A 26,689-nucleotide genomic window follows, 5' to 3' on the forward strand; every position below is an offset into this window, starting at 1 on the left:
CCTTCAATAAAATGTTTTATATACCTTTATAATAAAAGTGCTGTAAACCATGATGCTAAAATTTAGCACATGGGACAAGCAACTGCAATTCTAAATGAAATTCCGCCAGTTGAAATTTTAACATTGTAGAGTTGCACACATTAGTAATAATGCAGTCTGATACTTACGAAGTCCAGCTCTAGGTGGGTCAACTATAGCAACAGGGTTTTGAGAGTAAAATGAGTTTATCAGAGTAGGGAAGATGTCTTCAGCTTTGCCACAACGAAATTCAACATTGTCGAGTTCTGTAATCAAGGAATGTCTTGCATATTTATTCAAGGCATGCACATTACAGGGACTGTATAGATATTTGTCAAGTATGTGCACTTCCAGGAGATCTGCATATTTGAAAGAAGCTAAATCTAAGTTCACTAAAAATCAAATTTCTGGAACATTTTCTAATCATCCATAGCGCTTTCCGGACCATTTCAGCAGTTTTGATATATTCATTATCTTGCATGATATAATATTTTACAGTACATAGTTTCATTTGCTGAAACAAACAAATATAAGTTGATGTCCCTTCTCAAAAGTGCCTTAACAGGCTCAAAATTCTCTTCTGTACCCCTGAAGAGAGAAATAGGATCACCCTCACTCACTTACAAATATGCATAACATTTCAAAACAATCTATGTAACATTGTTATTGAGGTGTACTTTTGCTGTCCATAGTTTAAAAAAATTTCAAGGGTTGGAACACATATGAGGCTGTTCAGTGTTCACATGTTTTAAACAACCCGCAGGTTGCACTTAACGGGGATTTTCTTTTGTTCCTGAGCTGGTTGGAAATTAAATCCCCGATAAATAGCCTGTGTTCGGGTGCCGGGACCATGTTAACACATAGGTCAGTGAATTTATCACAGATTCTGTGTGTTAACGTCCATTAACGTGTTAATTTAATAGGCGTTAATAACGGCCATTTTTCATCCCCGTTAAATTAACGGGGCTAATTGAATTCGGCCCTAAGTCTATGTGGCAGCTTTAAAGTTGGTTACCGAAGCCTGCACATCATGGAAAAATAAGATTTAGGTTGCTTGGATCAACATTTAATATTGCACTTACTGTAATAAAGCTAAATTATGCTTTACAAAACTGGATTATATTTCTTTATTTCTCTGTTATATTATCACTGAAAATAATCATTCCAATGGGGCCCAGAAATGATCCTGTAGGACCCTAAATTTTAATGTGAGGGGTCCCTGGGACCCACAGTTCTTTGGCTCAGTGCAGTCACAGACAAATACCACTACAGTATAGGAAAAGTGCCACATATAGCTTATTTAGATGCTAAAAATTGTAGACTTCATCCCTTACATCACATGATTACAGATTTATAATGCTGCTTTTTGGATTAAGTGCTGGTTCTGTATACACATTGTCACCACAACACTGAGTCCTTGATCTTAAAATGTATGTCCTAACTTTTTATTACAAGATTTAGAGCATCAATGTCACATTTTATATTAGAAGGCTTAATCATGTCTGTTTTTCTTTATGATCATTGGTCACCAACTGACAGATTTGACAGAGTTATTTTGCAAGACGAACCAATGTTGAGAATGTGTCCTATTAATTAGTGATCTCACCAAAGTAAATTAGTACTAGTATTCATGAGATACTGGCCTATAGTAAATTTATAAGCAGCAGTGTTGGAAAATGGCTGCTGCACTGTATGTAGCAGACATGTGTACTGTAGATACAGGGTAAGATGGAACTGGTTAGAATATTTACATTTTAGGCTTTTCTGTCATACTTGTAAGAAGCATGGCAATACTGAGAAGTCAATCAGGTAACGAATAAACTCTTGCCAATACATGATGGAGGCCACATGGGTATTATTTCATGTAGTCCATTGAAAGTAAAGCAATGAGCAACATACATTCATACAGGCCCTTTCCAATACAAATAAGAAGAATAGTTCTGCATTATATAATGTATTGGTAGTTATATGTAAAACAATAATAAAATTATTAATAAAATCCCTAAGCAGGCCAGTCTCTCTCAACCCCACCCTACTACCTTGCTCAAACTACCTGGATACATCACCTGAACTGCCAGTGATCTATTTATTGCATAGTGTGTACAGGAGAAAAGATTAATTGGATACAACCTCTCAACACAATATATAGTGCAGTCATTCAGAAGATTGCATAGTGTGCTCTGTATGGTGTGTTCTGGGATGAAGGGAAGATTGGATTTTTTATGTACTCACCGTAATATCTTTCCCTTGTCATCCATCTGGGTGACACTGCTAGCTGATGCTGGGGTTAAGTGGGTTGGACCACAGGAGTAGGCATTAGAAGACTAATAGGATTGGTTTCACCACCTACCTACATAATCCCTCCTGCTTCCCTATTTTCTAACAAAGCCACTTGGAGAAAGCAAAATCGCACCACGATAAAACCATAAACTAAAACAAAAACAGAAAGATGACTAGAAAAGGAGGGATCACAGTGTCCCTCACGTGGATGGCGAGGTAAGTATTTTATGGTGAGTATATAAAAAATTTAATTTCCTTATTATCTGATCTGGGTGACACTACTAGCTGACGCTGGGATTTCCCAAAGCAAGCCTAATGGGGAGGGGAATCTCAACTGGCAAGGATGTCTCAACATAACAAAAAGTATGAAAACTATAAAACCAGGTGAACGTATGCACAGAAGACCAGGTTGCTGCCTTGCACAACTGATCCACCAATGCACCACAGAGAACCGCCATATATGTCCCAACCACCCGTGTTAAATGGGCCATGAGTGAAGTAGTAACTGACACATCTCCGGACAGATATGCCTGTCGTATAGCTGCCGTCACCCATTAGGCAAGGCCTTGATTCATATGAAAAATTAAGGGAGAACAGGACAGTGCCGTAAGTTCAGACAGCCTTCTAGCCAAAGCTATGGCTAGAAGACAACCTTCAAGGTAAGGTAGTGCAGATCTACTGTTTCCAAAGGTTCAAAAGGTGGTTTTTGAAGAGCGTGCAGGACAAAATTTAAATTCCAAGGAGGAATAGGAGGAATATAAAAAGGTGGTTGGAGGCAAAGCGAGCCCTGCAGAAACGTCTGAATGACTGCTAAACGTTTCTGAAATAGCACAGAAAGGGAAGACAGAACAGAAGACCCTGCAGAGATTAATACCATGCTCAACGTGGCCAATCTGCAGCAATTAGAATGACCAGAAGACCCTCTCGCTGAATCTTCTAAAGCACCCTGGCCAATATGGCAAAAGAGGAAAAAGATGGCCCAAGACTGAAGGACCGCAGAACCAACAGAGTGTCCACCAAAGTTGCATGAGGGTCCCTGGACCTTGCTCCGTAAATTGGCAACCGCTTGTTGAGGAGAAAGGCCTTCAGGTATATATCGGGCATTCTCCAAAGGCTTACTATGGGCTGTAAAATCTCATAATGGAGTTCCCCCCCCCCCCCCCGATGCACTAATCTACCTCCCAGTTCTCCATTACGGGAATGTGGATGGCCGATATCGCAAGTAACCACGCCAAGAAAAGATCTGTAGAAGATTCAACCTGACAGCTCACAGTCCCAGAATGCTGTTTGGGCGCTGTGCCTCGGACCTAGACCAGCAGCCCTGAAACTGAAGGCCAAGATTCACCCCACCCCAAACAATCATTGGTGGTGACCAGGGTCCAATGGTCACCACCATAAATTCAGGAGGGATTGTTCTGAGGCTGTAGCCATCACTGGAGGGATTTCCCTGTCTCAGGTGACAAGCAAAAAAACTGCTTGTCCGAACGAAGATCCTTTCGGACCCATTGAGCCAGGATTTGGGCCTGCAGAGGATGGGAATGAAACCTGGCAAAAGAACGGCCTCGAATGATGCCACCATCTTGCCCAGAAGTTTCATACCCCTGAGGATAGAAACATGTGGAAGCTGATTTACAGTCCTGACCAAAGACTGTAGATTCTGAACATTTTCTGAAGGAAGATGGAAACCTAAAAAGATCATCCGCTGAGATGGTATAAGATTGGACTTTGGATAGCTGATTACCCACCCGTGGGATTCCAACGTTTCCTTGACCATCTCCAAATGCTGCATCAGAATAGACTCTGAACCTGCCTTTACCAACAGGTCATATAAGTATGGAACGATGGTAACACCCTTTTTTCTAAGTAAGGCTACCATGTGATACTATAGGAGCCATGGATAAACCAAACGAAAGAGCTCCGAATTGGAAGTGATGGACTCCCACTGCAAACCAAAGTAACTTTTGATGACCCTGCAAAATTGGAACATGAAGATAGGCATCTTTGACATCCAGGGATGCCAAAAATTCCCCTGCTAACATTGAACTGATGACAGAACGCAGAGACTCCATCTTAAAGTGTGCCTCCTCTAAATGAAGATTGAGGCCTTTTAATGACCACCCTGCCTAACCGGAGCCGCTCTGACTGCCTGAGCCCTGTAAACAGGAGCTGTGGCTGGTGACAAAAAAACAAATTAAAATAAAAAAATAAAAAATAAAGCTAACTTTAAGGAGCAGAGATACATAGTGCCATAAGCACTAGGAAACAACTGAGGCTTCAGGGACGCAGGAGAGGTTATGTAGGGGGGTGGAGCCAGATTAGTCTTCTAATGCCTATTCCTGTGGTCCAACCCACATAAGCCCAGCGTCAGCTAGCAGTGTCACACATCGGATGATGAACAAATTGGAAAAACCAATGCGTCTTTTGTACATCGTTCTGATATGTACCTAGCCTTAATCTCTGGGATTGCAATGCCCCGTGACAGGAGCCGCAATATATAAACAGCACTCCTCACCACTGTAATATGGCCATCCCCTCTCTTTCCCGTAAATTAGACAAATTCCAGCCATGCAGTGACTGCATCAGACTATGTGCTGAAAATCAACAAAAAAATAATCTGTATATACAGTATATCATGATTGTCCTGAGCGATTGCACCTTTATCTTGTGCACTGTTATCTTTTTTTATTCTGGGGTTTTGCAATAAATGGTTTTGGAGAGGAGCTAGGCGCCACTCAGTAGCGTCAACCAACTCCAAAAGGTAGAAAACAGCCATGTATCCAGAAAAGCCTACAGAGTTTGGCTTTCAATGCCTTCAATAAGGCCCACAAGGTGAATGTTCTTTAGTATCCGTTTATTTACTAGGTCATTTGTTTGTTTCTTTTGGCACAGTAGCAATTATTGAGGATATAAACCTCAATCACTAAGTCTGTGCATGTATCTTCCACTACTTATGTGTGTCTCACCTCAACTGCAAATTCACCTCTGGCCTCACCCATTTCATTAAGACCTTCTGGCAGACACCAAACAGTTAACAAGCTTTAGCCTCCTCCATATATACCCCGCCCTGGCTACAGGCAGTTAGTTTGTTATCAAGTAGGAGAAGGAAATAAGATGAGAAGACCCTTGTACTCCAGAAACACTAAGAATAGGGAATAGTAGAAGATACAAAAGAAAAGATTACCAAACAACACCAGGTGCGTTAGAGTGGGTGTCCTGTGGACCCTATGGACTTCGTAGAAAAAGAGTTAACAAAAGGTATGTTTTACCATAACATATTTTCTTCTTCGGGGTCCATAGGGTCCACAGAAATTACCTTGGGGATGTCCCAAAGCAGTTCCCTTTAAGGGTGGGGACGCTCCTGTGTTTCAGTAGAAAGGAGAATCCTACGCCCAAAGGAAGCATCCTGAGAGGCAAATGTGTCAAATGCGTAAAATTTGACAAAGGTGTGGACTTACATATTTGTTCAGCAGAGGCACCCCGGCGAACCACCCACAGATCGAGTAGAATGTGCTGGGACCGTGTTCGGAACAAGACCAGCTTCTGTGTATGCTTGAGAAATTGTCACATGCAACCATCTGGCCAAAGTCTGTTTGCTAGCTGGCCAGCCTCGCTTATGACAGCCATACAACACAAATAAAGAATCTGACTTTCTAATGGGGTTGGTGCGATCTAACATAGATACGTAGTGCACGGACAACATCCAATGATGCTTCGCCTGCAGAGAGGCCTGAAGCTTGCAAAGCCGGAACCACAATTTCTTAATTTACATGAAACCGGGATACCATCTTAGGAAGGTACCCCGCCCTGGTATGAAGAACAGCTCTATCCGGATGAAATATAAAAAAATGAGAGTGAAATGAAAGGGCTGCCAAATCAGAGACCCTACGGGCAGGAGAGGTAGCCAGAAGAAAAACGGTTTTCGCTGTCAATCACTTTAGGTCTACTGATTTCAGGGGTCCAAATGGTGGAGCCTGCAAAGCCCTGAGAACAAACGTCAAATTCCACGGTGCTACCGGGGGGACAAAGGTAGGCTGAACCCTCAGAACACCCTGAAAAAAAATATTATAACAGCAGGCAATGGTGCGATCCTTCACTGAAACCAAACTGAAAGTGCAGAAACCTCAACCCTCAAGGTGGCCAGATGGAGACCCTGATCTAATCCAGCCTGAAGAAAAGAAAGCACTCGAGAGACCTTAAACACCTTAGGGTCACAATTTCTATGTTCACACCACTGAAAATACCAGTGCCAAATTCTGTAATAAATGCGGGTAGATGAAGGTTTCCGTGTCCTCTGCATTGTCTGAATTACAGAATTGGAAAAACCTTTTGCTTTTAAGATGGAGGACTCAAGAGTCATGCCGTCAAAGACAGATGAGGAAGATCTGGATACCGGCAGGGACCCTGTATTAACAGGTCCAGCTTTAGAGGAAGAGGCCACGGATTGTCTATGGAAAGACTCTGTCGGTCGGTCGGTGAACCAATGGCGTCTGGGCCAAGCAGGAGCTATCAGTATTGCTGTCCCGCCTTCTTGCTTGAGCTTCCTGATGACCCTTGGAAGAAGAGAAAATGGAGGAAAGCGATACGTCAGTCTGAAGTTCCACTTTACTGCCAGAGTGTCCACAAACTTGGCTGCAGGATCCCTGGTTCTGGATCCGTACATGGGGACCCTGTAGTTGTGACTTGAGGCCATGAGGTCTACCTCTGGAAGACCCCATCTGTCCACAAGGCTCTGAAATACCTGTGAAGAGCCCACTCTCCGGCGTGTATATCCTGCTGACTTAGGAAGTCCGCTTCCTAATTGAGGACTCCTGGTATGAACACCGCTGATATCGCCGTAAGGCGACATTCTGCCCATACCAGAATGTTTGATACTTCCGCCATGGAAGCCTGGCTCCGCGTGCCTTCCTGATGGTTGAGGTAGGCTACTGCGGTAGTGTTGTCGAACTGTACCTGGACAGGCCTGCCCTTTAGTATTTCTTGCGCCTGAACAAGCGCCCTGAATACTGCCCTTAGTTCCAGGACGTTTATGGACAGGGGACTTTCCCTGGTCGTCCATTTTCCTTGAAATGTGTGTCGACCTGTCACTGCGCCCCCTCCGGGGATGCTGGCATCGGTCGTAAGGAGTACCCAATCTGGAATCCAGAATGGGCGACCATTGTTGAGACGGTAAGTCTGTAACCACTATGAGAGGGACAGACGCACTCCTGGCAAGAGACAGATCGTCTGTCACTTTGAGTGGTACTCCCCGTTCCAGTGTGAGAGAATTAACCCACTGCAATGGTCTGGAGTGGAACTGGACATACTCCACCATGTTGAAGGTGGAAACCATGGATCCCAGAACCCGCATTGCTGAATGAACAGATACTGACAGACTGTGAAAAAGCCTGGATATCCGCCGCTGAAGGGCCGCAATCTTGTCTTCTGGCAGATAGGTCCTCTGTGCCAGAGAATCCAAGCGTGCCCCTAAATGCACCATCTGCTGTACGGTTTATCTTCCAATTTATGATCCATCCATGTCTGAGTAAACAGGCAATTATCAGTCTAAGATGATGCTGCAACTCTTGTGGCGATTGTACCAATAGCAGGAGATCGTCCAAGTATGGCAGTATCCTGACTGCCTGGTGCCTGAGGCAGGCAGTCATTACTGTCATGATTTTGGAAAACACCCAAGGGGCTGTTGATAAACCAAAAGTCAGTGCCTAAAATTGGAAATGTGTCTGCAGCACTGCGAACCACAAGAACAGTTGGTGGGATGGCGTAATTGGTACATGAAGGTATGCATCCTGAATATCCAAGGACACCATGAAATCCCCCAGTTCCATTGCAACACAATCGACCAAAAGGGTTACCATACGAAACCTGGGCACCCAGATAAATGTGTTGAGTCCCTTCGGGTTTAGAATAGGCCAGTGAGATCCATTGGGTTTTTGAATCAAGAATATTATCCCTTTCCTAGTTGATTCACTGGAATCGGGATTATTACCCCTGACACCAGCAGGGAGTGTATAGCCTGTTGGATGGCCAAGGTTTTCACAGAAAAACCTTTGCGGGGGACTTCTCCAGAAAGTAAGGGTGTACCCCTGGGAGACCACCTCCCGAACCCAGGCATCTGTTGTTGTGAAATGCCAGGTGCCTGAAAACTGAAGAAGTAGGCCTCCTACTCTGGGATCTCCCAGAGGGAGGCCTGTCCCATCAGGTTGCAGGTTTATCTTCAAACCTGGAAGCCGGATGTCTCCTTGGCCAGGATTTCTTAGACTGTGGCTTACCGCGAGAACTGATTCTAGAGGAAGATTGACCCTTTGCTTTTCCTTGTGGCCGAAAGGCCCAAAAGGACGACTGCTTAGGTTTAGTAGACCAGCCATTTTAGAAGCTGCCACCGTAGCCACAATCTTGTCTAATTCCGTGCCAAACAAATTGCCTCCCATAAACGGAAGGGATTCCAGGGCCCTCTTAGAGCTGCTTTCCAGTCCCTTAACCAAAGGGCTCTCTGAGCCACCACTGAGACAACTGATGCTTTAGAAGAGAATATACCAGCATCCAACGCTGCCTCTCCCAAATAGGACGCTGTCTCCTTAACATAGGAGATCATTGTCAGCTGTTCCTTGGAAGCTTCTGGAAGAGCCTCCTTCAGTGTATTTATCCATTCCTCAATGGCTTTGGAAACCCAGGTCGTGGCCATGGTCGGGTGAGTGACAGCACCTGATAGAGAAAAGACTGCTTTAAGACAGGCTTCCAGTCTCCTATCCGTGGAACATTTAAGAGTGGATGCAGATGGTATGGGCAATGTGGAGCTCCTAACCAGATGTGCCACATGTGTGTTTACTGACGGAGGAACTTCCCATTTGGTGCTCTCATCCAATGGAAAGGGGGTATAAGGCCTCAACCTTCTAGAAATATGGAATTTCCTATCCAGAGAACTCCATGTTTCCCCCATAAGTCCCGAAAGGTGCTCAGATTTGGGAAATTCAGCTTTCACCACTTTTTCGCATTTGAATCCTGGAGGCTGTCTTTGTACCGGCTCCTCTTCGTCTATGTTTAGCGCAGCCTTAACATCCCTAATCAGATAGGGGACATCTGCTGCTGGAAAATGGACTTCCCCTTCCGAAAAAGATTAGTGAGAGGAGCCCAGTGTAACCACATACTCATCAGAAGATGTACAAGAAACTGAAGGCTGGACGGCGTGTGAAACCGATCACCTTCTGGTTTTTGGCTGGATTGGCCTAGCTGCTTGCCACGGTTGCAGAAAAGCTGCTAAGGACGAAGCCACATTCTGACCTGAGTGAGCACACATGTCCATCCAGGACGGATGCATAGGGGGCATAAACATAATGGGTTGCAGCTGCTGAGAGTATCCCATCGATGGGGCCTGCCCCGTGGCCGCCAATCGGTCTGCAACCTGTGCCATGATCTGGGAAAAGGAAGCCCAAGGGGGTTCCTGCCCAGAAGCTGGTAGGTTTGACTGATGTGGTGACTCCTTAAAACAGTGACCACATAATCCATCTTGTATGAAATCATGTGGGGATAACCTTGCTTTACAGGCCATACATGATACCAGCACAGGGGCTTCAGCCACCTGTCTTTCAGTTCCCTTGGACATAACAAAAACCCCTAATGTTACGCAAAGTCTGAGTATAAATGCGACAATGTTTCACACCCAATATAAACCAGCGTCTGGGTCAGGGGAGGGGCTGCCAGGGGAAAGCGTTCCTCCCCTTTGCTGTATGGATCCACCTGGCACACTGACATGGCCGCCGCCATCAAGCCCCTGGCTGTCAGGATCCCTCATGTCCCGGTGGTCTAGTGTTGGAGACAGTTTGCACATGGCTCCTCACAACAGCGTTCCCCGGCGAGTCTCCACCGCCGGAGGCACAGACTGCCACAGGGTTCCCCACGTCAGCGCGCGCAGGGAACCACTTACCTGCATCCCGATGTTTCTGGTTGCAGCCCTGGGCTGACTAAGCCCACCAAAATCACCAATCACGTCACTGGTGTTGTGCCGCCGGCGGGGCAAGACGGAGCGGCGACACTGGCGTCTATTCGGAAGCTTAGCCGCTTCGGTTTTTCCCCTCACTCAGCACGCGCCACTGCTCAGGAAAAAAAAAAAAAAAAAAAAACTTGTTTGAGACTGCTGCCGCAGTCCCACTGTTAATAAGGTGCCTTCTTGCACCAAAAGAAAAAACTGCCTATAGCCGGGGGGCAGGGTATATATGGAGGAGGATCCAGTGCATCTTGGGAGCTAAAGCTTGTTAACCATTTGGTGCCTGGATCACTCCAACCACATATCCCAAGGTAATTTCTGTGGACCCTATGGACCCCGAAGAAGAAAGCTTGTACATACCATCCTGTATGTCAGAGGGGCAATAAGCTCTCTGGGGGGTATGTAATGGGTACGAGTTTGTAAAAGCGACACTTTTTCAGCAATTTTGCCACAAGATTTAATAGAAAAGGCAAAACGATCTTGCTTTTAAAATACTGACTCTTTAAATCCAGTGGTGGAAACATTGGCACACATGCACTGGTACAAACTCGTAACCAATTACATTCCTCCCATGCTCTCTAATTAGGAGAAGCTTTTTCTCCATAAAATAAGTCGCAAATCAGTTATACAAAATATTGAAAATATAAAATATTTGAATCCTGGCAGAACTCTAGAAAGATGCAACTGCTCACATGCCCCTTGGAAGCCCGATGTTTGGAGTTTCTAGTAACACTAGCTGAAGTACCCGGCGTTGCCCAGGTATAAATAGTCAAGTTATTAAGTTTTATTATGTGAGGTCGTCCAAATCTATTCAGTGGAAGGCTGAGAACAGACTCCCTGGGTCAAAGCTCTGTTCGACGAACTCCGCCGTTAGGTCCGACCAGGACCCCAACCACTCCATTAGACATCCAAGACCAATTGCTACCCCATTTGAGAGAAATGAAGAGCCAATGACAGTCGCTCTGTGAGTGTAAGGATGATCCATTAAAGATTTCTAACAATAACTCTAAACAGGAGCTTGTATTGGTTTCTACACAGTCTAAGATCTTAATTGAATTAATCTGGGCTGAGTTTTGGAAAATAGAATTTTACAAGCCAGAAGACCGGATTATCAGGTATCATCAGTTGAAATCTTCCTTTAGAAGATCTTCCTGGTGTTAGGATTGTGCTTCTTCCAAGCACAATCCTAACACCAGCAACTGAATGCTTCTCTTTTTGCCTAAAAAAAAGTTAAGGATTTATAAATACAATTAGTGCGAGAGATACTTACTGTTGATATGGGCATTAGCCTTGGCATCGGCAATGGCTTCCTGGCATAGCTCAATCCCCACAACCTTCTTCACTTTCTTTCATAGGTGAAATGGAAAACAAATCTTACTGATATTTTATCAGATACAAACAACCAAAAAGAGACTTCCAGACTTCACAGCAATACAACATCCCCCCCTTCCCCCTCACCTTGGCCAAGGAGATGCCAATAGTTCCTGTCCCGCAGCAAACATCCAATACAGTGCTGTTCTGGTCCAACTGAGCCCAATCCGCAATTGTTGAATACAAAACCTCTGCTGCAAGTGTGTTAACCTGTGTGATAGGATTTATTTAGCAAGTCACTGAATGTGCAATTAAAGCTTGAACTGCAATTTAACATGTAGATTTATTGATGTGAGAATAATCAAACCCTTCAAAACCAGAGACGGTTTTATACCTCTGACAAGATCGGTTTTCATTTTTAATTCCACCCAGGCAAATTGCAGATTTTAAAACATTAGGGTTTCTGGGAACATTGTGAAATGGACAAATCGAACCACAGCAAAATAGCAGCTACTGTCAGCATGGATCTAAAGAATCTGCTAACCATGCAACTTACTACAATAATATAATGTAACCTACCATGCTTAGTTACCAAGAGGAAATACCTAGTGATGTAACTGGGATTTCCTTAGACAATAAACACCCTAAAGCTTTTATATTGCATAAAACGATATATCGTTTTGAACATTGTAGGACCAGAAAGCAAGCACAAAAATCGCAAATGGATAAATGACTTTTTAAGCACCAATTTGTAGTGTTTTAGAAATACTGTAATCACAGAGGGTGTAGTAGGTATTACAGTCGGCCGCATGGCTGGTGGTTCAAATCCCAACGGCGGCAGCCCGACAAGGGTGAAAATCCCGATAGTCAAAAGTTAAGTATCACTAATCTAATTCTACCCCCTAACCCTCCCTTAGGGGTGCCTAAACCTAACCTCCCCAAGTGCCTAACCCTAAACCCCCCGCTAAGTGCGTAAACCTAACCCCCCCCCCCCCCCCCCTTCTCCTCAGCCTAAACCCAAGTCTCCCGGGGGGGTGCCTAACCCTAACCCCCCCTTCCCCTAGCCTAAACCTAACCCTCCTGGGGGAAAGTCTAACCCCAAGTCCCCCCGGGAGCCATAAAACCTAACCCTACCCCCCCAAGGTCTTCCAGCGTATGGATAATGACAGGCGTCGAGTTCTCCACGCCTGTCATTAGAACCATACCGGGATTAGAGAGTCGGGAAGCCGGCATTTCGACCGTCGGCTTCCTGACTACATCCCATCACAGAGAATCTAGGCAAATGTTTAATTGCTTGATAGAATTCCTCATACCTGAAAGAAAGCATGAGGGGAGATACGGAAGGTGAGGCCCAGTAGTTCCTCATAGATGTACTGCTCTCCAGTCACATGCTCCACATGCAAATCCGACAGGTTTGGAGATTTTCTGCAGAACAAACCATTTCTTTAAACTATGCTCCTTAACAAATCATTAAATAAACAAAATGTCAATTATATTACAGTATATCATTGTACAGTATTGTCACACAGAATGTGGATAGATACTTTGCGTTTAATTAATATGTGACAACTACAGGTGTATTTATTTACATATAAAAAAAATAGCAATTTTGTTTCCCATAACGAACTCTTAATGACTGGCATATTCTCAGACATACTTTACTTAAAGCAGTGGTTCCCAAACTTTTTTGAAACGTGGCGCCCTAGTGCATCAGAATTGTTTTCACGGCACCCTTAAGCCAAAAGTTTGTTATTGACAAATTCAGAAAAAAATTTAGTCATGTAGTAAATTTAAATAAATTGCGCTTACCTGTCACCCTTAGGTTCAGTTATGTGGTGGTGGACAGGTTTGTGCTTCGTTTGCCCACATATTTACATTACATTGACCATAAATAATTTGATATGGTGCTGGACCATCAACCTGAGGCACCCCATGGTGCCGCGGCGCACAGTTTGGGAACCACTGACTTAAGGAAATGGCTAAATGATTAACTATGTTAACTATTTTCTTCTCCTTTCCTTTCTTTTGCTCTTTTTCCTTGTTATCAATAAATTAGTGTATTTAATAAGTGTGTTGTACGATTTGTACAACTTTTTTTTTTGTAGGGCTATACCCCTAAATGAATTGTTACATATTGTCAGTAATGTCATTATAGCCATCTTCTGTTCCATCATTTCCCCCTCCTTACTTTTATTTTCCATTTGTCTATACAATTTAAAGTATTCTTTATGCTAGAACTCAAATAAAAAATTTTTTTTTTTTTAAAAAGGATTATTCCACTCCACACATCACAAACTCCTCTTACAGGACCATACTTCCTTTTACACCAATAAAAATAATTTTGGTACATCAAAAAAAAAAAAAAAAAAAGAGAAAAACTGTTAACTATAAACTAAGATGCTATTTAAACTTGTTAAAATATAACCAACCTTTGACCTTCCTCAACAAAATAAAGGGATGTGACACCACTGTCTTTTCCATGTCCATCCGTGAAAAATGTTGCAATAGAACATTTCAACTCTGCCAGGTCCTCCTTGCTCAGTTTCTGCAGGAATAATCATTACTGTATAAACTAGGTAGAATATATATATATATATATATATATATATATATATATATATATATATACATACATATATACATACATACATACATACACACACACACACACACACACACACACAAAAGCAGTCATAGAACAGATTGTATACCTGTGGATTAAAATACACAATGGCCATGACATGACCCTTCCGGCTGCTGCGAACAGTAAGCTGTTTCCAGTGGCCTTCATAAGACTCCGGGCTGTAAACTGCGTATGATGTGGTCCTGAATGTAAACATTAAGCAAATTATTTGAATGAAGCCTTGTATTACAACTACCAGTTAATAATAACATGCAGTAAAAATAGCATTCTATAGGAATACTAGTTAGACAGATTTTTGTTGCGCACCTGAAAGCTAAAAGGAAGTTTAAGTTATTAGTACTGAAAAAGGCAAAACAGCAGCCAAACTCTGCATTTCTACTTTGATGTTAGTCACTACTTTGCAGTATAATAACGCTACCTGATATATTCTTGAAAAGCCTTCACAACTTTCTTGGTGACACAGGGAATGTGAATAGTATCAAAAGGCTCCACAACAGCACACGTTCCTCCCTTATACTTTCCAAGGCGGAAACCCACTGTCTTGTCTTCTTCATTGGCCCCAATGCCAATCAGAAATTCACATTTGTTTCGATAAGCTTTCTGATAAGAAAAATTAAACAGTCTTTTTTACCCCCTTTTCAAAAAATGCTATCTATATAATAAGTGAGAAAGCATGTCTGTCTGTCCTTTATGCACAGACAGAGTTTTGTGGTGTAGTTTGAACAGGATTAGGTTTTTGCCTAGGTTTGAACTTAGTCAGGGTCCCACACTCCCTAAAAATGGGGACACTCTTAAATTACACAGGTTCCGAGGCTGACTCAAGTGGAAATTGGCAGTCTGCCACAAGCCTGTGTGAAAGCTACAAAAGTATCCTTTCAACCTCACAGGCTGAGCAAGTGTCAAACTTTAGGACTCATGCAAGTTCATATTAAATCCAGTTAGTCCTTTTTAAAGTGACCATATATATTAGTCAGCCGTCTGTGTTTGAATGCAAGGGCGTAACTTGAACTTTGGGGGCCACAAGATCTAAAAGCCCCCCTGCCACGAGGTAAAAAAAACAAAAACATACATTTGCCCCCACACAAAGCCCATTCATGTTATGCCACACAGTAGTACTGCTTATACACATTATGCCACGCAGTAGTAGTGCCCCTTATGCATTATGCCACACAGTATTGCCCCTTACACATTATACCACAGAGTAATGCCCTTTACAGATTATGCCACATAGTAGTAGTGCCCTATATAACACATTATTCCACACAATAGTAGCGCCCCTTGCACATTATTCCACACAGCAATGCCCCTTACACATTATGCCCCCCCCCCAGCAACTCACCTCTCCTTCTCCCTCCAGCTAGCTAATTACAGCTGGCACACCGGCAGGCAGTGGCACTCATGGACAATTTGAATCTGGCCCCACCAATCAGAGATCGCGGACCGGACTGAGAATTAGCTGCCGATCCGCGAGCTCTGATTGTCTTGCAACCGGTGGCACTGTCTCTCCATATCTGCCTGCCGGTGCCCAAGCTGTAATCAGCTGGCACAAAATCAATACCGCTGCTATCCGTCCATGACTGGACTTGCCCACCTTGTGTGTGTCACTGGTTGCATGGGGAGTGGCGGGCCACAGAGGCAGAAAAGCAGCCGCACCACTTGCACCCGCAGTAGTTACGCCACTGCATGCTAGTAAACAGTGGGGTCCTTTTCAGGATCGTTGGAATGGGGATATAGACGAGGACAATGTAAACAAGTAAAGGCTGCAGGTGTACTTCAGGGTCCAGTCTTCAACCCGTGCAATACCGGGTATCCCAGCTAGTTGAGAATATTGACTCTTTTAAACAGATAAATAATAAAAAAAATATAAGAACAGACGTGCATAGAAGAAGGGCACCCTAATTGCCTAAGAAGCCCTACAGCGATTACCCTGAAGACCGCCGAGGAAGTCACTGAAGGTTTGACAACTATTAATGATCGTTTTCCAGTAGTAGTTTTTCACTACCCTTCATTTACCAGGAACAAGCTACCATAAAGTATACTTTTACCACAGAAGCTACCAATTACGTTACAGAGAGAAGTATAAATGATCTTAGATTTCTGGAAGTAAGGGCAGACATTACTACCTCATTAGCATAGGAGATGGAAATGCTAAAATAATCTGGAATATATGATTACCGTAACTAGGTATTCTACAGGAAATCAAAGCAACACATGACAATATCTTGATAGGTGACACGCCCTATGACATTTAAGAACACAATACCTGTGTTGGGGACGGCTTCACACTTTCCAAGAGACAGCACACTTTATTATACTTCTGCTTCTGAACAAATAACCACGGTAATAGGGCCTCGTTAGTGTTTCCTATCTCCCTGGAGAAAAAAAAAAAATACAGAATAAATCGGTCATTGTAACCCAGGCAAAGTTATAACCAGTTGTCTACATTATGGTAGGTCCCCATTCACTACAAAACATTCAGCGTGAAATGCTTATGCTTATTACTGGTGTACCAAGCACTTGTGACCAAAATATTAGCTTTGTAAATTCAGTATGTGCTTGCTTTCCCTGATCTAATTGCAAATAGCATCGATATTCCCTTCCAGTGGGTGAACCTGTCATGGCTGATAAACACAGACTAGAAATATCATGGTTTTATATCAGTTTACTACACATGCAAGCTTTCATATTATACATTGTGTCAATCAGCCATGACAATCATTGCATCCATCAGTTCACCGTGCTGTAGATAAATCTGGGAAACAGATACAGGAAAACAAAGTACAGTTTCAATTTTTACCATTTAAAACAATAACATCCTGCAACTTTCACTAAATGCATCAAATTATCTATCATCAGACAAAGTTATTTATATTTGTGATCATAAGATACAACAGCTGCACTGAATCCATATTGGCAGATCTGACACAAGCACTATGCCACAGACAGTGTTCCATTAACCAGGTGACATCTAGGTTATTCAGACTTTTCCAGTCCGCAACATACCCTCCCTTGTTGGTCCTCTAATTCCACTGTCACCAATCGCTTTCCGCTGACAGACTGGCTGCAGAAGGAGGAAGAAGTACACGAATAGTCTGTGCATGACCCAATTTTCCTACTGCAGTCAATGTATAGGAACCATGCGACTGGCATTCAGAGTAGAGGAATTGACACAGAGAAAGAGCTACAGAAAGGAAGGTTTAATGTGTAACACTACCCTATCCTTGGGAAAAATAATAAGTGGAGCTTTACAGGAAAGAGCCGCTAGTTCAGATAACCTTCTGGCCGAGGCAATGGCTAAAAGGAAAATCTCCTTCAGAGAGATATATCGCAATTCTACAGACTCCAAAAGCTCGAATGGTGCTTTTTGGAGAGCCTCCAAAACTAAATTCAAGTCCCAAGGAGGAACCGGTGGGACATAAGGAGGTTGTATGCGAAGAACCCCCTGCTAGAAGGTCTGATCTTCTGTAATGGAGGCCAATTTCCTTTGAAACAGGATCGATAAGGCCGAAACTTTGTCCCTTAAGAGAGGACAATCTCAGACCCTTAACCAACCCCTCTTGCAGAAAAGATAAGAGGCAAGACACTCGGAAAATTTCACGCTTGAACTTCTGTTGTTCACACCAAGAAATATATATCTTCCATATCCGATGATAAATCTGGGAAGTAATTGGTTTGCGAGCCTGTATCATGGTTTTCACCACAGTTTCTGAAAACCCTATGGCCCTCAGAATTTTGGATTCAAGAACCATGCCGTCAAAGCCAAGCGATGCAAATTGGGGTGACAGCATGGACCCTGAAGCAACAGATCTGGATGCAGACTATATGGAACGTCTGCCAACATGGTCTGAAGAATTGTGTACCAATATGGCACGGCCAGTCTGTAGCCACCAGAATGACCGGCCGTGCCATCGAATCTCCTGAATTACCCGTGGTAACATTACCAAAGGAGGAAAGATGTAACCCAGCTGAAACACGCAAGGTGCTGTCACGGCATCCACCAGAGATGCCTGAGGATCTAGAGACCGAGATCGAACCTTGGAAGCTTCTTGTTGAGACTATGTAAGCAACTGCTGTGGCATTGTCCGATTTGATTCGTACTGGTAAATTCTTTCGATAGCATTGAGCCTGAATCAATGTACATCGAATTGCCCTTAGTTCCAGTATATTGATAGGAAGAGCGTTCTCCTGAACAGACCAAGGATCCTGTAAGTGTCTGTCCAGAACCACCGCCTCCGAGCCTGTAAGGCTGGGAGCTGTGGTGAAAAATGTTCCAGTATTTTACAGACAATTGGCAACCCATGTTCAGATATGCATCCTGCAGCCACCATCGGAGAGACCGCTGGGTCTGCGGTGATAATCTGAACATCTGATTGTTTAATCGAGAGTTTGGTTTTACCCACCGCTGAAGCAATTGGTTCTATAGAGGTCTGGCGTGAAATCTGGCAAAAGGAACAGCTTCGAATGAAGCTACCATTTTCCCCATTATCTGCATAGCCCTTAAGCCACGTACACAGTGGGCGTTACTGTGAATGATTCAACGATATTGTTCACAGTATCGTCCAGTGTGTATGCAAGATATCGTTAACAATGCGCGTTCCCACAGATCGTTAACGATATCTTTCATCGCCTGAACACACAGGCCAACCTGTCGTCAGGTTGTGCATGTTCAGGGAAGCTGCCGGTGACATCACTGAACGATATCCTGAAAGATTTAGGACCTCATTCAGAGTCGGTTGTTGCGGCCGCACGGTCGTACGCCACCGATGTTCGCGATACTGCGCATGCGTAAAGTTCGCAATGCGCGTGCGCAAACTAGCCGCTACGATCAGAAATTTCTCTCTCCTTGAACACAGCCAGGTCGGTAGTTTGAGTGACAGATGGAGGCGTTTCTGGGTGGTAACAGGGGAAGGTGATTGAAAACGGGGGAGTGGAGATCCGAACGCAGGCGTGCCTCATTATGCGAACTGCGTTTTATGGGAGTGCATACGGATTATGGGAGTGCATAATTAACAAAGTAGCGTCATGGCACATGTGACATGGAAGGTTTTTACACTGACATGATCGTAGAGCTTAAGAGATGGTATGGGTCCACCTTAAGCTCTACGACCAGTTCCGATGGTTCCCGATGGTCTCGATTAATCCTTAAATGCCCGGAGATGACGTGCAATGCGTACGAGAAGGGGGCGTATTTTTTTGTCTTCCGACCGCTTCTTCCCCTTGGTCGGCCAACTACCGATCCGAACTTAGGGACGCAACTTGCGAGGGAATCATTTGAATATCCGGCCCCTTTTCCCGTACGGCCGCAACGACCGACTCTGAATGAGGTCCTTAGTTCAGTGTACAGGCTCAATGTGGTTAACGACATTGAGCCCGGCAAACACTAAACGAATCGCTCCATGAGCGATATCCTTAAGTGTGTATGCGCCTTTAGAACAGAGATATGAGAAATCTGTAAAAGGGTCTTATTCGGGATTGCAGATTATGATTCTTTGCCTGCAGCAGAAAACAAGAGATATGGTAAGAACTTGCCTTTGTTATCTCTGTTTCTACGAGGTCCATAGGGTTGACCTTGGGGGTATAGCTGGATCTGGATCCACGGGCACCACGCAGTTAAAGCTTTTGCTGCTCCCAGGATGCACTGGGTCCATCCTTCTCTATACCCCGCCCCAGCCACAGGCACCTCAGTTGGTAAATAGCCAAGGCCGGAGGAGGAAAAAAACAGAGAGAAGGAAGACTGGAACACACAAGAACCATACTCACAGAAAGGGAGACGGAAAACCGGTGACCAGCCACATAGCCCATATGAAGCCAGGTGCGTCAGGGCGGGCGCCCTATGGACTTCATAGAAACAGAGATAACAAAGGTAAGTTCTTACCATATCGCTTGTTTTCTACTTCAGGTTCCATAGGGGGTCCACAGGGTTTACCTTGGGGATGTCCCAAAGCAGTACAACTCCTGGAAAAAGGTGCGGACATCAGGCAGAGTAGCGATCGTACGCTGGAACTACACAGAAAGTGCAGACACATGAACTTTCAAAGAAGCAAGGCGTAAGCCTAGGTCCAAATCCAGACTGAAGGAACGCCAAAATCCTAGAAACACGAAATGCTTGAGGATCGTAGTTTCTGGACTCACACCATTGAAAATAAGTATGCCACACTCTGTGGTAAATTCTGGCGGAGGCAGGCTTGCGCGCCTGTAGCATTGTGCCAATTACTGAGCTGGAAAAACCCAGGGACCTTGAGACGGATGTCAAAGACAGGCGACCCAGGCGGATGTCAAAGACAGACGACCCAGATCCGGGTAAAGGCAGGGCCTCTGAGACAACAGGTCCCGCCGAAACCCTGGAGGTCAGAAGACTGGCATCCAAAGACGCTTCTCCAATATAGGAAGCGGCATCCCTCATCGCCCAACTAAAGCTCTCTGAACCTCCGGAGCTTCCTCAGGTAAAGTATCCTCCAGTACATTGGCCCAGCTCTCAATGGCTTTAGCCACCCAAGAGATGGCCATGGACGGACGGGCCACCGCCCCAGAGAGAGAGTAAATGGATTTTAAACAAGTCTCCACTTTCCTGTCCGTGGGATCCTTTAGGGATGAAATGGACGGCATAGGAAGGTGGCACGCTTAATTAAGCAAGTAACGTGAGAATCCACCGCAGGCGGGGTTTCCCACTTTTTGCATTGACTTGCAGGAAACTGATAACTAGATGCTAAACGTTTCTGCGGCTGGAACCTCTTACTAGGCGACTGCCAGGCCTCCGATATATGATCAGTCAGCTGGTCAGAGAGGACAAACAGCCAGTCACTTTTGCCTGTTTAAAATTTGGATACTTGGACTTAGGGGCCCGGGACATCATCCTGTATATCAAGAATGGACCGCACCGCCTGCACCAATGCCGGTACATTAATGGAAGATTTTGTCTCTACTTCTGGGGCAGGGGAATCCGAATCAGAGTCCTCATGCAATTCTCCCTCATCCGAGGACGCCTCAGAGTCTGATAGCTGCGCAGACTGGGATGACATAACCGTGCGTTTTGATGCCTTGTGAGGCTTGTCACTACGCAACATGGTTTGAAAGGCTGAAGATGAGGCTGCCAAACTTTGGACTGAATTGGAGAACACATCCACCAAAGGTGGTTGACCCATTTGTGGGAGACCCTGGAAGGGAATGACGGACTGCTGCGTCATTTGAAAAGACTGAACACACATAGGGAACCCCGCATATGGATGAACAGTCTGAGGCCTAGGGGGAGACTGCAATAATTGCGGTACACCCGGAGAAGAGGGGGATGGCTATTTGGGGTAACCCCCTATGGGGGAGAGCAGTCGGGACCGCCAGACGGTCCGCGATGGAAGCCAGCACCTGAGAAAATACCGCCCAAGGAGGATCCTGTCCCGAAGTTGGGGGGTTAGAGGGACAGGTAACTGACGGCACCTCATACACAGCCCATCCTGTGATAAATCCTCCATATTCCCCCCTGCAGCGCAGCGTCTGCAAGAGAGCAGACTGGGAGCCGTAGAGCGCTCAACTTCCTATCAGACATGATAATATATACACACATATGGCAGGGTGTAGCACACCATAGTATGTGTCCGACCTCACAAATACATGAATTTATATAAGTGAGATCCAGGAAAAGCCCTTCCCACACCTGTCAGGGTTGTAGGAGAAGGAAAGGGATAGTCATAGACTGACAGTAAGAAGAAATAAAGCACAGTCAGCACTAGCAAAAGTCACATACAATGCAGAAAGTTAATACTCACTACACCTTGTCACTACAATCAACTGCCCAGATTCAGTGTCTGGAGGGCTATAGTGCTGTGTACACTGACCTTCAGCCAGGTAGAGGTACACAGGGGGACTGACCGCACACTGCCTGCGAGATCAGCGCTACACCGGAGAAAAGATGGCCGCTGGAGACCTCAGAGGAGGAGTGGCTGCAGGAGGAAGCAGCTCAGCGTCACCAGACCTAAGCGAAAAGGCGCGCTCAGCTGAGAGGAGGAGCCGCTAAACAGGGAAGGCTGCCTCCCCTGGCTAGCGATTAACCCCTCGGACGCTGGCTCCCACTTGCCGCATAACACCCTGGTGGTCTAGTGGTCCCGTTGGGTATGCCTACGGAGAGGGGGAGCCCGCCGCCACTGCTAGCGCCTCCGGTCTGTCCCCAGAGACCGGAGGCATGCGACTGCATTTGTACACGCGGGTCACCGCAAGCAGCCCATGGAGGTATGAGACAAGTTGGTTTTACAGGATCTGTGAGCAATTACAAGCCCCGGCCAATCTGCTCAAAAGCAGTGTGCCAGGAAGCAGTATATTGGCAACAAGACTTTTATACTTTGTAACAAATCTTACCTTTTTGCCTGCACCCCCTCAGATGTGTGTCTGGATTGGAGAGAGACCAAGGGACATGGTAGTTTGGGGACTCTCTCAGGGGCCGTCTAATCTATATAACTCCCACTCTGTTGGTGCTTGTCGTCTGTATCCAGGAACTAAGCACCCAAATCCAAAACATTAAAATAAAGAAAAAACCTACTGTAACTAAAAGCTATGACCTATCTAGCTAGTGCCTTACTCCAAAGGCACTAAAAAAAAAAAAAAAAGACTGAGCTTACGGTGGGAAGGGAGGGGTTATATAGGGGTGGGAGCCAGTTTTCAATTCGCTAGTGTCCGACTCCACCCTCCACTATACATAACACAGATGCAACTATACATAACACAGATGCAAGACATCCCCCAGATGATAAAGGAATAGAGGCACCCTCAAAAGCAGATCCAACCCATTACTTCTTTTCTCAGAGTCGGATACCTTGAGTTCTCACTCCCCTGTTCACTGCTGTACAGCGAACAGGGGATCAGTAGAAACAGGGAGGATACAGACATAACCCTGACGCTTTATGACCACACACATTGCGATTTTCTGTGCATAGCGATCCCGCTAAGCTGTTTTTATCGGGGCGCCATGCCCTGCCCGAATGTTCTCTGTCCAACTCAATTTAATATCTGGCGCTCTATATACAAAATCGGGGATTGCACAACAAAATTTTGCATTCTTAATATGCTAAGGATGATTTGTGTTAATTAGCCCAAACTGCACATATAGGTAGGACAGTTCCCTGTCCATCAAGGATCTCTTGGATTGTGGATGCAAAAAAATGAAACAGAAATAGGTAAGTCCTGGATAAATTTACAGAATGTGTTAGTTAATATTAGGGATGTTAGGAACCCATTTTATGGGTTTCACCTTGACGCAGTGGATGGGCAAACATTTTTGGCCAAATATGTACTAAAAACCTCACTTAAACTCCAATTGTAGAGTTTTATCAGGATTATTTTGACTATCATTGTTCTTAGTACTTGGAGTGTGCGCCTGCATTCTATGTCCCCTGCAGTTCCCTGTCCATCAAGGATCACTTGGATTGTGGAAACAAAATGAAACAGGAAGGATTAATCCTTTTGTTTAGTTTTTATATGATATTGGTAATCTTACTACTTTAACTATGGTAATAAAAAAAGTTAAATTTTAAGAGTAATTTAATTGTAAAGCTGGGAACACACTAGACGATATATTGGACGATTTGACATTTGGAGGCAAATCGAACAAACCGTCCAGTGTGTACACACTATTGCGTGCTCCAGTGCATCGTTCGTCCTATCTTTAGATCTACCTGCAGTGCAGGCCAATCTGAAGATCTGTCAGCTGACACCATGCTTCAGGATGCGGCGAGAGAACGATATATCGGGCAATCGTACACCAGATTGTGCAGGGTGTATGGACCGCCTAATATATTGTGCCCTTGTATTTGCTGTCACTGGGTACACATCATTTAATGTGTACCCAGTTTAAGAGTGCCCTCAAAAAAAAAGTGTCTCTCTTTCTCTTCTTGGAATTTCAAGGATCTCACTTAGCCTGCTGGCATAAAAGACCCAGTGTGTTCTACATGCCATAATAAAATCTAGCTGATGTGAAGTTACAAGAAAAATGGCAATAATTACTTTGTCAGTCTCTGTAGCACATGTTCACATTCTTGTTCCTTCATTTTCAGCTGCTCTTCATATGGTACCTGCCACAATGGGGTCACCACATCTGCAATCTGCTTGCTGAGAGGTTCCTCCAGAGAATTCTCCTGCACAGCCGATCGCTTGCATCGTGGCTGTTCCTTTTCATCTTCTACTTGTTTTCTCTTCTTCATTATGGGATCAGCTCTGGGTTTTGCAAGCCGGACATTCAATAAACGATTCTTCCACATAACCCCGTGTATAACTTTCATAGCTTTGTCCCTTTCCTCCTCACTTTTGAAAGTCACAAATGCAAATGTTTGTTTCTGCATGAGCTTTATTTTATGAGGGTTTAATCCATATTTGGCAAGGAATTTCTTAATGTCATTAAAGCATATGTACTTTGGCAAATTCTGAATTTCAACTTTGAAAATCTCTGATGTGAAGAGATCATCTTTGATATATCTATAAATCCCAGCATCCTCTGTTTCTGCAGAACGGTCATTCACCTTAACGAAATCTTCACTTGCTGTCGCATCACCGTCACCCACATTTACTGCACAGTCATCGGTTTCTGAAGCATCTTTGACTCTCTCAACAACATCATCTAATCTTGTATTATCCATATCTAGCTCTGTAGAACCTTCCATTTTCTCCTCTTTCTCATTTTCAATACTATTATTTTGTTCCTGATGATCACAGCAGTCTCTATCACTGCCAGAAGCTTCCATCTTGTGTTATGTCCTGAAACAGACAAACAAACCCAAAGGAACAGTCACTAACTTGAATCCACCAAATACTTGAACAGAATGCCAAAGAAAAATGAATTTTCACCACTGAATGCCTTCCCTGCAGTGCATGCACCTCCCCATAAGAGCAGCAGCTTTAACAGAAACAGAAGTCACCAAGTGCAAGGTCAGAAAGGTGTCCTTGGGTATCTATGTACATACAGTCAGGTGCATAAATATTGTGACATTGACAGAATTTTCATATTTTAGCCTCTATTCACCACCACAATGGCTTTGAAATGAAATGAAACAAACAAGATGTGCTTTAACTGCAGACTTTCAGATTTAATTTGAGGGTAATTACATCCAAATCAGGTCAACGGAGTAGGAATTACAACGGTTTCTATATGTGCCTCCCACTTTTTAAGGGGCCAAAAGTAATGGGACAAACTAAACAATCCTAAATCTAATTTTCACTTTTTAATACTTTGTTGCAAATCCTTTGCAGGCAATTACAGCCTGAAGTCTGGAACGCATAGACATCACCAGACGCTGGGTTTCATCCCTGGTGATGCTCTGCCAGGCCTCTGCTGCAAAGGTCTTCAGTTCCTGCTTGTTCTTGGGGCATTTTCCCTTCAGTTTTGTCTTCATCAAGTGAAATGCATGCTCAATCAGATTCAGGTCAGGGGATTGACCTGGCCATTGCATAACATTCTACTTTTTAGCCTTAAAAAACTCTGGTTGCTTTTGCAGTATGCTTCGGGTCATTGTCCATCTGCACTGTGAAGCGCCATCCAATGAGTTCTGAAGCATTTGACTGAATATGAGCATATAATATTGCACGAAATACTTCAGAATTAATTCTGCTGCTTTTGTCAGCAGTCACATCATGAATAAATACAAAGGAACCAGTTCCATTGGCAGCCATACATGCCCACGCCATGACACTACCACGCTTCACTGATGAGGTGGTATGTTTTGGATCATGAGCAGTTCCTTTCCTTCTCCATACTCTTCTCTTCCCATCACTCTGGTACAAGTTGATCTTTGTCTCATCTGTCCATAGGATGTTGTTCCAGAACTGTAATGGCTTTTTTAGATGTTGTTTGGCAAACTCTAATCTGGTCTTCCTGTTTTTGTGGCTCACCAATGGTTTGCATCTTGTGATGAACCCTCTATATTCACTCTTGTGAAGTCTTCTCTTGATTGCTGACTTTGACACATATACACCTACCTCCTGGAGAGTGTTCTCGATTTGGCCAACTGTTGTGAAGGGGGGTTTCTTCACCAGGGAAATATTTCTTCTGTCATCCACCACAGTTGTTTTCCGTGGTCTTCCGGGTCTTTTGGTGTTGCTGAGCTCTCTGATGCGTTCTTTATTTTTAAGAATGTTCCAAACAGTTGATTTGGCCACACCTAATGTTTTTGCTATTTCTCTGATGGGTTTGTTTTGATTTTTCAGCCTAATGATGGCTTGCTTCACTATAAGTGACAGCTCTTTGGATCTCATATTGAGAGTCGACAGCAACTGATTCCAAAGGCAAATGTCACACCTAGAATAAACTCCAGACCTTTTAGCTGCTTAATTGATAATGAAATAACGAGGGAATAGCCCACGCCTGTCCATGAATTAGCTTTTGAGTTGACAGTCCCATTACTTTTGGCCCCTTAAAAAGTGGGAGGCACATATAGAAACGGTTGTAATTCCTACATTGTTCACCTGATTTGGATGTAATTACC

The 26,689-nt window shown here is 44.2% G+C and overlaps 1 protein-coding gene across 2 annotated transcripts in view; it reads right to left on the reverse strand.

Moving 5' to 3' along the window:
* TRMT2A (tRNA methyltransferase 2A) overlaps positions 1–26,689 on the reverse strand; it is a 53,395-nt gene that overhangs the window by 6,648 nt on the left and 20,058 nt on the right. For both annotated transcript variants that reach the window (XM_088476683.1, XM_088476682.1), the window contains 9 exons: positions 24,219–24,965; positions 16,495–16,603; positions 14,650–14,831; positions 14,299–14,413; positions 14,017–14,132; positions 12,901–13,012; positions 11,735–11,857; positions 11,547–11,622; positions 168–284 (listed from right to left, as the gene is read on the reverse strand). In XM_088476683.1, the coding sequence (XP_088332809.1) occupies positions 168–284; positions 11,547–11,622; positions 11,735–11,857; positions 12,901–13,012; positions 14,017–14,132; positions 14,299–14,413; positions 14,650–14,831; positions 16,495–16,603; positions 24,219–24,952 (1,684 nt within the window). In that variant the 5' untranslated portion in view covers positions 24,953–24,965. The remainder of the gene's footprint in view (positions 1–167; positions 285–11,546; positions 11,623–11,734; positions 11,858–12,900; positions 13,013–14,016; positions 14,133–14,298; positions 14,414–14,649; positions 14,832–16,494; positions 16,604–24,218; positions 24,966–26,689) is intronic.

Source organism: Taudactylus pleione, unplaced genomic scaffold (assembly GCF_031769625.1).
Source record: "Taudactylus pleione unplaced genomic scaffold, aTauple2 ptg000191l, whole genome shotgun sequence".
Classification (NCBI taxonomy): domain Eukaryota; kingdom Metazoa; phylum Chordata; class Amphibia; order Anura; family Myobatrachidae; genus Taudactylus; species Taudactylus pleione.